The sequence below is a fragment of the Hyalella azteca genome, unplaced genomic scaffold (assembly GCF_000764305.2).
Source record: "Hyalella azteca isolate HAZT.00-mixed unplaced genomic scaffold, Hazt_2.0.2 contig8205, whole genome shotgun sequence".
NCBI lineage: Eukaryota > Metazoa > Arthropoda > Malacostraca > Amphipoda > Hyalellidae > Hyalella > Hyalella azteca.
The window spans coordinates 104,638-117,549 of NW_025938304.1; the positions used below are offsets into that span (position 1 = coordinate 104,638).

Below are 12,912 nucleotides of genomic sequence, written 5' to 3' on the forward strand. Positions count from 1 at the left end.
ATATTTCTAATTGGCCAGTAGCCAACTATTCCAACTGTGCTGCCAACCTTTAGACTGGGCTGACCCCATCAATATAAACTCAGATCATCTATATATCGTAAGATAAATATATATCTTAGAACTTTTCAGCCAAATGAAATTTTCATTTCAGTCATTTTCTATTTCTGCTAAAATATTTAATTCCATGCTTAAAAAGCTTCTCCTGTGTTGCAAATTATATAAAACTAAACCATTTTGTAATTCTTATGTTGCAGATATAATTTTGCCTATTTCAGTTCGCAGCTTATAGTATATCGTAGAAAAATCCAACGCACATCCACACAAAAAAATATTAATAGTTTGAAACATCACGAGAACTTAAACAATTTGCTTCACATAATTATATGCAGGGAGACCAGCTGCACATGCTTGCCAGTAGAAATGGCTGGAATTACACAGAACATCTCATTAGTTCCTGGAATTGAGCTTTCACCTCAGGAAGCCAACAGATACAAGAACTTTTTTGCCGTCCAAGTTCCCATGTGTGAAGTTTTCAGAGCCGTACTAAAGTGGGAATGCAGCGACAAGCAGCAAGGGCAGACTTATGCCGATTATTTTGAAGAAAAAGTGGAGCTCTATGAATCCAAACATGAATATTTGAAGAATCTTCTTGGAGTCAAGTTTAAAACGCCTAAAGTTACACTGTCAGCTAACGATATAAAAATGCTTCGGGAAAACTCTTCAAAATATGATGTAAGTCTCATGTTTTTATTTTTGTGCGAGATCTTCAAATCCAAAGAAACACACACAAACGTTCTCCAGGCGAGAGTTCCTAACCAACTAGAATGCCTGCTAAAAACGGCCAAAAACCACAGGAATGATGTAGTGCATAAAGAGGACTCTGCTGTGGACCCTTATAAATTTGATGAAATTTTCAAAGCCCTGCATGATGTGATAGATGAAGCTGGCAACGTGTACAGCATCCCAGCTGATGAAGTAACGAGTTTCAAAACCCAGGTAGATGGCATGTGGGATGAAGTGCGCACAGATAATGAAAAAGCTAAGGCTTATTGTTGCTTCTTCCTGCAAACTTATGGAAACAAAGAAGCCAAAGTCATGTGGGAAGCGATGTTGTCTGAAGAAACTCTGCTCTTCGGCGATGAAAACGTTGAACGCTCGAAAGTTTTTCATTCCCTGGAATTTACACTACAGAAACCTAAAGATCAACCCAAAGACAAGATCTCCTACACTGAACTCCTAACTGGCAGCGAAAAGTTCGTTGTGGTCATTGGCGACTCCGGGTCTGGGAAATCCACTTTGGCCAAGAACTTGGTGATCCAGCACTATGGTATCTCAGATGCAGAGGTAGAAATTGCCAATCTGAAGAATCACAATTTGTTACTTTATTATGAATGCAGGAATGTTTCCACAAAAGAATTTACTGATGTAGTAGACGAAAACTTCGAAAATGTGTGCCAGAAACTAGGCCCTGAAACTGTTATCCAAGGAATCACCGAGTCTAACCCTTTGATTCTCATTGATGGCTATGATGAATGTCATAAAGACTCGTATAAGGTTGTGCAACAGATGGTGAACAAAATGAGGAAACATGAGTGTCGTGTGATCATCACCACCAGGCCAAGTGCTGCCGATGAGCTCAAGGACTTTCTGAAGCGAGAAGGTGTGAAATTCCATGAGTGTGAGATAGCAGAAATTCGTGATTTAGATGACCAACTAAGATTTCTGGATAAGTATGAAAAACATGTCACTCCATATGCTGAGAATGTTGTAAAGAGCTTCAGCTCTCTTGGACGGGACATTCAAGAACTTTTTGTTCGTCCCATTAATTTGGTTCTCTTTTGTCACCTGGTCTGGAACTTTCCTGAAAGGATAAATGATTGGAAATCTCATGCTGCTGTAGCTCAAGTCACACATGATCTGTATGAGAGAATTATTCAGTCAAAGCTGGCTGCCTACTCCATTGTTGACAAGGCTGGCCTTATCGATGCTTTCTTCCAAGACTTGGGCAATTTCGCCTTGAAGATGATTTGCGAACATCATTTGGTTTTCTCTGCAAATGAAGTTGTCGATTTGAGACGCAGTATCAGGTCAAAACTCAGAGAATATGGGGCGCTTGGGACGCTTGATCCTAATGCTCTTCTGGGTGTTGTCTTGAAAATAAAACGTTCAAGTAAAAATTCTAAATCGGGCACATTTTTCTTTCATCACAAGAGCATACAAGAACTCTTTGCTTCCAAGCCTGTCTTAATGGAGCTCCGTAAGAATAATGCCTTGCCGCCCATCCTGACGTCATATAAAGTAGAAAGTTTCAAGTAAGTTTTCTGTCGAAAAAGATTCAATTGAGTTTCTTAAAGTTATCTTTGAGATAGAACTCCAGGGCGGTCGTCGTTAGAGAATTCAATCATATTTTTATTAGGCCTGATTCCACCTACGTTTAACAGGGCTAAATTTCCTAAGTAATAATTTTTATAAAGAGACCTAGTTAATTTAGGTCTTCCTACATTATTTTGACCTAATTAATGAGTGTCTCACTGTTCATATTATCTTCCGATGCTGTTTGCACTGCAGGAAAAATTACTTTTCACAATTACAATATTAGCTTAACAATCACAGTAGCTGCACTTACAATGTTTCTATATTAAGTTCAAATGATTCCAGGTAAATTTTGGCATGAATGTGAATATTAATATTTTTCATGTGATTTGGATATTAATAATCAACATGAATGTTGATTTACTAATCAATAATACAATTAGCCTCGCAGAAGTGCTCACGTATGTGTTCATGGGGCTGAGTGCTGCTGAGGAGTCCACTGTCTTCTGGAAAAACTGGCCGCTCCTGCGTGATGCTATTGGAGGCGGTAACACGGACATGTATTGCTGGGATAAAATCTTGCTGAACTGTCATGACTCGCAACATATTGCTGAAGCGATTGCCGGAGTCTGCTTGGCACACAGCAGCAATTGGACCATGACCATTGATAAAGGTAGTGTGTTTCATGAGTACCTCTAGTGTTTGAGAGCTTTTACTTCTAACATAACATAACATAACATAACATAACATAACATAACATAACATAACATAACATAACATAACATAACATAACATAACATAACATAACATAACATAACATCTGTCTCTTATACACATCTAGATGTGTATAAGAGACAGACATAACATAACATAACATAACATAACATAACATAACGTAACATAACATAACATAACATAACATAACATAACATAACATAACATAACAAAACATAGTGATGTCGGCGCTAAAAAGTAGGCCTGATGTGGCCTGTCGCCGATTCTTGAACTTTTCGTGACTTGTTCACAGAAGATCTAAAATCGTGTCATGTGACCGGATCTTTTCACGACTGACGATAGTTTGAAATAGCTACTAGACTTCCATCGGGTTCGACATGGTGCTAGGCATTTCAAGTCTGAACAAATATTTTTCCATAGCTTTATCTAGTGTGTTCTTGAATGCGCTCATACTCGGAGCGTCAACGATGTAATCAGGGAGGCTGTTCCACATGTCGGTGATTCGAAGCGAGAAGAAATGTTGTCGCGTGGACAAGTTGCAGCGCAGTTTTTTTAGTTTATAGCCGTGGCCCCTGGTGTTGCTTTTGTTTCAAATTCTAGTAATCCTTCTGGGACCTTGTATAAACCATGAGTACACTTGTATACTTCAATGAGGTCCCCACGCAGACGTCCATAACTGAGGCTTGGAAGCTTCATAATCTTCAATCTTTCTTCATAGGACTTGCCCTTCAAGCCTGGAATTATCCTTGTTGCACGTCTTTGAACATTCTCTATTAAATTTTTGTCCTTTTCAAATCTCGGTGACCACACAACGTTTCCAAACTCTAGATTCGGACGCACGACAGCAACAAACAACTGCTTCATCGCTTCTGCATCTAGGAACTCGTATGAGCGTCTGATTAGACCAAGAAGTTTGTTGGATGTATTAGCTTTCGTTTCAACGAGCTTAGAAAATTTCAGCTCCTTGTCGACACAAACTCCGAGATCTTTTTCCACACTAGAGTTCTCAATCATTACTCTCTCGTTGTAACCATGTCTTCTCATACTGTAATCTTGCTGTTCATTGTTCTTCCCGAAGTGAAGTACTTTACACTTGTCAGCGTTAAAACGCAGCTGCCACGTATCAGCCCAGTCGACTAAACTATTAAGATCATCTTGTAATTTCACTTTATTTAACGCATCCTCAACTGTATTATAAACTTTTTGTGTCATCGTCATACATGGAGCACACGTTTGACACTACTTCTGGCAGATCGTTCATAAAAGCAACGAACAAAACAAGTCCACGAACGTTTCCTTGTGGCACTCCGCTGCCCACTGATGCCGTCTGATACGGTTCCGTTAATACTGACACGTTGTCGTCTACCAATTTGAAAATCTCTGATCCAATGGAGTGTTTTCCCTTTATAAAATCCCTGATCTAATGCAGTACATTTCCCATTATTCCCAGAGACTTCACTTTACGCAACAGCCGCTCATGCGGAACACTGTCAAATGCAAAATCGAGGTACTATGCATCCATTGGCTCCCTTTCGTTCAGCAGGCGAAGACAATCGCAAAACCGTCATTAAAGTTTGTGTGCCAATCTGATTCACTATGGTTGTTTCTTGATGGTTGTATACCGGTCATGTTGCCTCCCAGGAGGACACTAAAGTCTCATACACAATAAAATCTGATACATTGAAGAAATTTTACTTTCCCTCAATATATGCGCCCTTTCATCTGTGGATCTGCCTTTACTGCTGAATTCCCACACTTCCCAAAGACTATTTGGCAACTTGAAGAACATTTGGCAAAGACCATTTGGCAATTTTTTCTTCATTATGTCCAAGATAAACAAGAAGATGTAAACTGAAATGAATGTTTTATAGGATTAAGCAACAGAAAATAAAAGATAAATCAGGCAATAATTATAAGATAATCTAATGATATGATACTTATTTATATACATAATACTTAAATGTAAATTCGTATAGGTTGGCAGAATTTGTTTATTGAAGCAGGTTTCATCGAAGACCGGATAATTTGTTTTATTGAACGTTTTCTTATTAGTTATTTGAATATATCGAACAATATTTTTCGTTTGCACTGGTAAATCAAAAATCAGAGTACCGATGGACATTTTTATTTCGTTAACGATGTTTCGAATGTATTAATCATTCATTATCGACTTACCAGACGCACTGAGTGATGAAATTTTGATCAAGATAAGTACAAAATCATGTAAATAGGTTTGTAATCAATAATCAATTTGGTTAGAAAAAAAATTGCCAAATCCCGAATATATGAAGAAAACCAATATCGCAAGCACCAAAATCACTCCGAAAACAATTTCAAGGTTCTGACAAATCCAGTAGTTTGAAGGTTGATGGCTGGTGTCCTAGCCTTCACGATGAGGGCCTCAGCTATCGCGAGTCGGTTGGCGTCGGGGCATCTCATGACGACGCTGGTGCATTCTTCCAGCACCGTACGAGTGATGGTCTCGTTGTGGGCTTCCATCAGGTGGTTCCTTTGTCCACCAGACGAAAGTGGCACGCGAGACGTCGGCTCTTTTTTACTCCCTCTGGGTAACTTTTCCTCGAACCATCGGAGTAACGACTTTTCTTCAATAAATAAATAAATAAATAAATGTCGTAGTTGTAGGCCTAATGTAGTCCATATTAGGGAGAATTCTACGACCTTCTCTATTGTAGAAAAATTTATTGACTACATTGGTCTCTTGGAAAATTCACGTTTTCTGCAGGGGTAATTGTTCATTATAAGATTCTGCATTTTCTTGTTTTTATAATACATCAGTAGTTTAATTTTATTGTTAGTTACGCTTACGATGTTGTTGTGAACTATGGATTGAAGAATCTGTCCATCTGCTTTATAAACGCTGGTCATTTGATTCTCGTAGTAGACGTTGTGACGTTTGCGTTCGTCTCTGGTTCGTTGTTGAGTCTGTTTTGGGTCAATCGGTGTATTGAGATTTCGGTGTCGATGGTTCTATTGGCAAACCCATTATTGACTAAGATTCTTTCGCGTTTTTTCATCTCCACATCTAAATACTTCTCAGACGAGTAGGTTTTGAGAGCTCGTTGGATGAGAGCACGTATTGTACTTCTTTTGTAGCACTCTTGGCATTCGCTGGTGGCGTTTAGGACTCCCTACATAGTTGGTTTCCGTTGTACACCAGAGTATATCGGAAACCAACAGATTTCGGGAGACTCCTGTGGCTTGGAGGCCACTGTGTTGATGCCACTGCACTGCTGCTGCCCTACCAACAGCCGGCCTCGCTCAGCGTCAGGCTTTTGGACGCCCCAGCGCCCGAGTCCTGGCGCGAGGTGGCTAGGACATTCAAAGGAATTCTTGAGCTGCGACTATTAAAGGACCACGAACCGCGCCGTCCGTGTGACCACATGCTTGAAGCCTTGAACTCCTCGAGGTGCATCAGGGAGGATTATTTATCATATTATTATATATTAATAATATATATATTACTGAATTATTATATTTCTTACTACCATTTTTGTACATTTAAAGCACTGAACTTGTGACCCTCTTGAGCCTAGAGGTATATATATGTATATAATTCATATATATTATATTGCCGTGCAGCTGCTCGTTGTCATTGTTTGCTGGCTGTATCAAGGATACGAAGAGCATCCAATCCTTGGCCAAAGTCGCGACGCCCAACTCAGACTTCTTGATTGTCACGGAGCCGCACGTTGACTTGACGCCCCTGCAGCACAAGCACCAGGAGCTTTGTGAGTGTGAATAGATCCATAGATCCTTGTCAATAGATAAAATCCGTAGAATAATAATTAACATTTTACCTATATAGAGTAAATATGCTTAGTTTTAAGTGTTTGTGATGTGACAGAATTTACTTCGAAAAAATCTTAATTTTAAGGCAACATAGGCCCAAGTACATGAAGAGTCAGAGAATGAATCTGTTGTAGCCAATCAGTAGTTTTTAGACCCTTTTAGGTAACTTTAGACCGTAGTACATGAATTGTCAGAGATAAAATTCATTGTATCCAATCAGTTGTTCCCAAACTAAACAGGCCTTAATTACCACCTGTTAATTATTTATTAACCCACTGTGGGTACTGCAAGAGTGGAGAAAGGTGCAAGATGAAAATCAAGATGTCAATACAGCAAATGGTGCTTGGGTCAATCTTAACTCAGTCTGAGAAAACAAGTGTAAAGTAAAGTAATGAAGATAAATTGAAAATGTTAGGCAAGCTCTGCTGTAATTCTCCTTACATAGGAAGGCAATATTTCTAAAAACACCAATTCAAAATAATAAAAAACATATCGCAATCACCATTTCTCCCAACATTAATTTCAAAATACCCTTTCCAAGAACACCTCTTTCACAAACAACTTGTTCATAATCACCCGTTCCACATAAGCCCAGTTCACAATCAACCATTTCAGAAACAACTAATCCGCTAACACCCATTACAAAACCCCCATATTAATTTCTTTTCCTCACAGGGGTGATTGTTAAACCCACATCTGAGGGCGACATCGCTGCCCTGCCCGTGTCTCCCCACATCTTCCTTCTGGTGAAGTCGGTTGCCAAAAATCAGCCAGAGAGTTTGACTCGCACCTTACTTGGCATGGCTCCTACTGACAACAGGTGGTGGTTCCTTACCTTGTATCATGATGATCAGTAATGTCTCATTTGTGGTTCTGTGGGTCCGAAGAATCATTAAGAAAGGTGTGTTAAGACCTGATCTAATGTAATGATCGTCTTATGTCAGGTTGCGGAGGCTGGAGGTGCATAGCTGCGCGTTGACTGTAGCACAGGAGACGCTGGTGGAGCTGCAGCGCGCGGGCCTCAGGACGCTCTTCACGGACCAGCAAATCCACACGGGACCCAGCCGAGTGCTGAGAATAGGGTAAATAAACTGATTTCTTACAACACACAGCGCCGAAATTATTTTGCTGTACTATAGAATGATTATTTTACTTCAAAATCTGTCATCCAAGGAACAGTTGATGGCTGAGGCAGTCGCCAATAGAGGAATGAAGCCATTGTGTTTGTTCACTTGTGTCCCGCCATTTTCGTTATGCTTAAGTAGCGTCTGCAACTGACGGAGGTGGGTGTGAACCAACTAATCAGAACGCTGCAATGAAAAGCCACTTCGACATCACTGATGTTCTGAGTGGTTCAAGCAGGAGCCTGTGGTTCATACCCAACTGACCTGCTAATGAAAATTTCGATAACTAGGGAACACTGTCTGAATAAATCGATGCTGCCAAAATAATATCGAGCCGAGGCAAATGGCAGATTTTAGTATCTAGACCAACAAGCCGGGAAAGTTTTAGATTACCTTCTGATATTTTGTATTTTAAATGATGCACGTCGCACCGGGCAATTGAGGTGATTTAGTTGAATTCAGTAGTAATTCTCACTAGCTCTGGTGTTGAGGTAATAATAGCACCTACATGATGATAAGTTCGGGTAACTTATATGACTTGAGAGGTTCTAATCATAAAAATATGATTTCCATGTCTTCCATGACACGATATATAACGATATAGAGTAACAGTCACTCTGCCTAACAAAGCAATCCTAATGTTTTTTCTCTCCAGTTCCATTACATGCCAACAAAAATATGAAACATTTCCTGTTCTCTGACAGAGAGAAGAATTACGCGCTGATTCTCACTGATGAACCACCGCTGCCACCACAGGCAGAACCCTGCAGGTTGATACGACCAGACTCTGGGAGGAAAATTATAGGAAGAAATTAAATTTATTCTTTGAACCTTGTTTTGCACGTGCTTTGGGTTGGTAATATAGGTCAATAATAATTTGGTTGAATTAAACATATTTCAATATTTAAGTTAAAATAAGTTCTTTAATGAATAACCATAGTTATTTACTCTCTGCATTACTTTAATTTGGGGTAGTTAAATTAAAAGTCAGTATTCTTATTTGGGTGAAGCTGAAAAAATCTGTTACTTTGGTTTCCTGCGATATTACAAGAATTCATAAATTTATAATGCCAATAGTTCTACAGTATAAATTATAAGAAATATATTGCAGGCGTGTCGCATCAGAACCTCCCAGGTCACCCGCCAGTCTCCCCGTTGCCCCCGCCGTCGGTGGAGAGAACCTCTGTCCGCTGGCCTCGTCATGCGGGGACCTGGACGCCGTGTACAAGAGTCTGTACGCCCTGAACGTTGTGCTGCCGCACGCATTGCGCTTTGTACTGGTGAAAGTGTGCGGAGAAAAGCCTCCAAATGTTACTTGCTGGGAATATTGTTTGAAAAGGTACGATCCGAGTGACTTTCCCGAACTCCTCGATAATATGCAGAGCAATCCGCAGGTGATGAACCTTCTGAAAAAATGTGATTGTGAGGAGTTTGATGTACGTTCACTCTATGCTCAGCCTCGAAACCAGCTAATTTGTCTATTTTATAACATTTGGTCAACAATGTGTTGTGGTGGTATTGAAAAAGTTAATCCCGCAATTGAAGATTCAGACTATAAAAACTTGTTCTGCCTTATGATAGAAGTCCAATGGCTTATGAAAAAAGTGTTAGCAAGGCTGATACAGGATCCTCCCGAACTCGTGGGGGTGGCGGACAGGATCACTGAGATCGCATACGAGCTGATCAGCGAGGCCGCTGAGCTGCACCGCGTGCCGGACGCTGAGGCTCAGCGAGTGAAGGAAGCTTGCCAGGCGCTCTGTGATAAATACGCTGATGTGCGCGTTGATGATGACGCTTTTGCTGCGTATAGCGTACTGAAGGAGAACTGGGAGAGGAGAGTCGACGTGGAACTTGAAAATGTATTTGATGAACGGTGTGTCAGTATTTACGAATCCTCATCAGACTGGGTTCACGAACCATTCAGTTCTGTTTATGGCTCAAGAGTAAATCGATATCAATTTGATGAATCATTGAAGCATGCAATCAATGGTAAGTTTCATGGCGTCTTCATCCACTTCAGGTGTCGTGATTCGAAATCCCGCAGTTTTTCTGACGTCATGGAGCAAAACTTTCCTGAAGCCTGCAGCCAAATTGGAGCTCACAACGTTGAATATGATTTTAAACGTCTACATCCTCTGATCCTCGTTGACGGCTACGACGACGCCAACGCCACGTCCAGCGTAGTCGTAGAAGAAATGGTCAACAAATTTCGTGAATTCCCATGCAAGATCGTCATCACTACCAGTCCTGAGGCTGGTTCTTCTCAACGAAATATCTCGGGAAGAGGTGTGGATTTTAGCGAATCGCTAATTCTTCCTTTTGCGCTGAAACTTTTCAGTAATAAAAAGTTCTGTGACTTTCGGGATGCCGTGGCAGATTGGAATTTCATATATTCCTATGATTCCTGAGATTGGGATTGGTAATGTTCTGGGCTTTTTAAATTGAATCCTGTCATGATTTGATGTTTCCCTAACACGAATATCTTTGAACTAAACTTTTTCTGGCACATTTCGATCCAGAATTGTGACGAAAGTTCCACATGAATAGTCATGCCTTACGAATTATTATTAGTATTATTATACGAAGCAGTTCTCATAGTGTCAGGTTCAAACCAACATCGAAGGCACGTTACGCGTAATTTTAATAGCAAGCAAAAAAAAATACTCGAGAAAGTATGAAAACAGATAAAATTGACTAAGCACCTGATTCATAGGCTCTACGAAATGATTCCGTCCTTAGGCGACACTGAAACACCAGCAGCGAAGGAGCCGATGTTACGGAAGCCCGCAGACTGTTCCAGGTTCTGGCGGCGGCGACCGGGAACGCTCTGTCGCCGACGGTAGATAGACGTGTAGATGCAACGACGAGATCCGCTGTTGATTCTACCAGCAGTCTTCTAGAAGGCAGATCCGACACGCGACGCAGACATTCCGAGAGATAAGGAGGAGCCTGACCGTGAAGGCATCGGAACGTCATAACAGCGACCTTTATCTGCGTGCGCTGCTGCTTGCATAGCCAGTAAAGATTGCAAAATATCGGCGTCATGTGGTGTAATTTCCGCTTATTACACACGATTCGCGCAGCAGTGTTCATTTCGGATTGCAATTTATTTAGTGCAGTGGTCAGAAGTCCATGGAGTGTGGCATTACTATAGTTCAATCAATTCAGAACTAGCGCCACCCCGAGGGCCTGACAATACGTATTCGTTGCAAAGCACCAAAACAAGCGGTGGTGACCTTGGCAATATGATTGTTCATAGAAAGTTTCGAGACCACCAGAATTCCCAGGTTACGAACCGAAGACTGAGGCATGACGGACTCATTGCCCATGCGAACTGGGTTGGTTGTGTTGAGCTGGAGCCGGTTGGAGCACATGCAGTGTGAGAAGGCGTCCATTCAAACAGACATCCGCGGTCCTGCAACGCTACAGCGTTAGTCGGCGCTCAGTAACCATAAATTTGGGTGTTGTTGGCGAACATATGCGGATTCAAACCATGAGTTTCAATTATGTCCAACACGTCGACAGTATATAACAGGAAGTCGATTGGGCAGAGAACTGATCCCTATGGTACGCCACAAGTGATTAACGATGGCGTAGAAGAAAAGTTCCCGCGTCAAACGCATTGAAATCTATTTTTGAAATAGGAAACGAGCAACCGCAGCACTGTGCCGCGCAGGCCAAATTATACGTTAATGCGACGCGATAAGGTGGCGTGGTCGATCGTGTCAAATGCGGCAGAGGTCGAGTAAAGCCTGTGCCGCAATGTCGCCGCGGTCTACTGCTTGCAGAATATCTTAGAGCATCTTCAGCACAGCGGTTAACATCGAGTGGAGATGACGGTATGCAGACTGGAAGCGAGGCATGAGACCGGACGGCTGAAGATGGTTGTTCAGCTGCCGCGCCACAACGCGTTCCAAGATTTTCGACGAAATTGACAGGTTGGAGATGGTTCGATATGATTTGGGATCAGAAGCGTCAATGTCTGTTGTTTTAATAGTGACGAAATGTAAGCTAATTTGAAGTTCTTCGAAGCAACTCTTTCAGTGAGGAAGCGGTTTAAAAATTCGACCACAAAAGATGTTAGGGTTACGACATTCCCCTTAAGTAACGATGTCGGCAGCGGATCGCTGGCACACTGCAGTTGTGACATCGTCAGTTGTAACGCATGCGAATTCTTGGAGCACTTAGTCGAACGGTCACGGCGCAAATGTTGCCGGCGGAGCATCCGCTGACTCCGAAATTTTGGTTTTCAAAAACTGCTTGGAATTCCTCCACGCTTACGTCACCCGAAGCATCTGTATGACTTCTTCTCATGAGCTTATCCAGCAAACGTCACAGCGCTCGAATGTCGCTGCGTTGGGCGTCGACTCTGGCGCAAAAGTGACACTTTTTTTAAATAGAAGAAGGTCGACATAACTGCACCGCGCATCTTGCAGCGGTCATTCAAATGTCGCAAGACAAATGGTCATTCTACCCGGAGATAGTTTATTTTCGGTCGTTTTCGTTTTTCTTAGTGCAGGAAATACAAAGATCAGAGATTGCATCATTTGTGGAGCAGGTAGCATTCTTACTGTGTTAGTTTCGCTTCTGGGGTGAACCATTCAGGAACATTTGTCAACTCGGGGTTGCCATGACGTCAATAAACGGAGTTTTTCATATTTTATCAGGGCATTTATATCATTGCAGCACACTTTATTTCATCTCAACGTTCTTTATTTCATTTTAGTTTGCTTATTTTATTTCAACACTGCAATTTTATATATTTTGAATAAGTCGGTCCTACACAACTTGCATAAAGAGAAGCTGATCTAAGACGTACTCTTTATCAAGCCTTTCAGCGCTGGTATATTCAAGTTTTATTATACTTCCTCATTTTACAATATTATTATCGCACCAAGTGTAGTTTAATTTGTACCTATTCAGCCCTACA

At 41.3% G+C, this 12,912-nt stretch overlaps 1 protein-coding gene across 1 annotated transcript; it reads left to right on the plus strand.

The window, feature by feature from the left end:
* The first annotated feature begins 317 nt into the window (after positions 1-317).
* Positions 318-10,709, plus strand: LOC108681454. Its single transcript, XM_018170483.2, has 11 exons — positions 318-2,312; positions 2,757-2,986; positions 6,247-6,475; positions 6,649-6,797; positions 7,534-7,678; positions 7,803-7,940; positions 8,687-8,752; positions 9,094-9,268; positions 9,608-9,855; positions 10,003-10,268; positions 10,696-10,709. Exons 1-11 carry the CDS (start codon positions 421-423, stop codon positions 10,707-10,709), a joined length of 3,552 nt encoding a protein of 1,183 aa, XP_018025972.2. The 5' UTR covers positions 318-420.
* The last annotated feature ends 2,203 nt before the right edge of the window (positions 10,710-12,912 follow it).

Excerpts from the sequence above, each read along its gene's own strand:
- LOC108681454 (XM_018170483.2), top strand. The coding sequence starts at position 421 with ATGGCTGGAATTACACAGAACATCTCATTAGTTCCTGGAATTGAGCTT. Across the intron at positions 7,679-7,802 it reads ATGGCTCCTACTGACAACAG|GTTGCGGAGGCTGGAGGTGC; the intron begins GTGGTGGTTCCT and ends GTCTTATGTCAG. Across the intron at positions 8,753-9,093 it reads CCACAGGCAGAACCCTGCAG|GCGTGTCGCATCAGAACCTC; the intron begins GTTGATACGACC and ends AATATATTGCAG.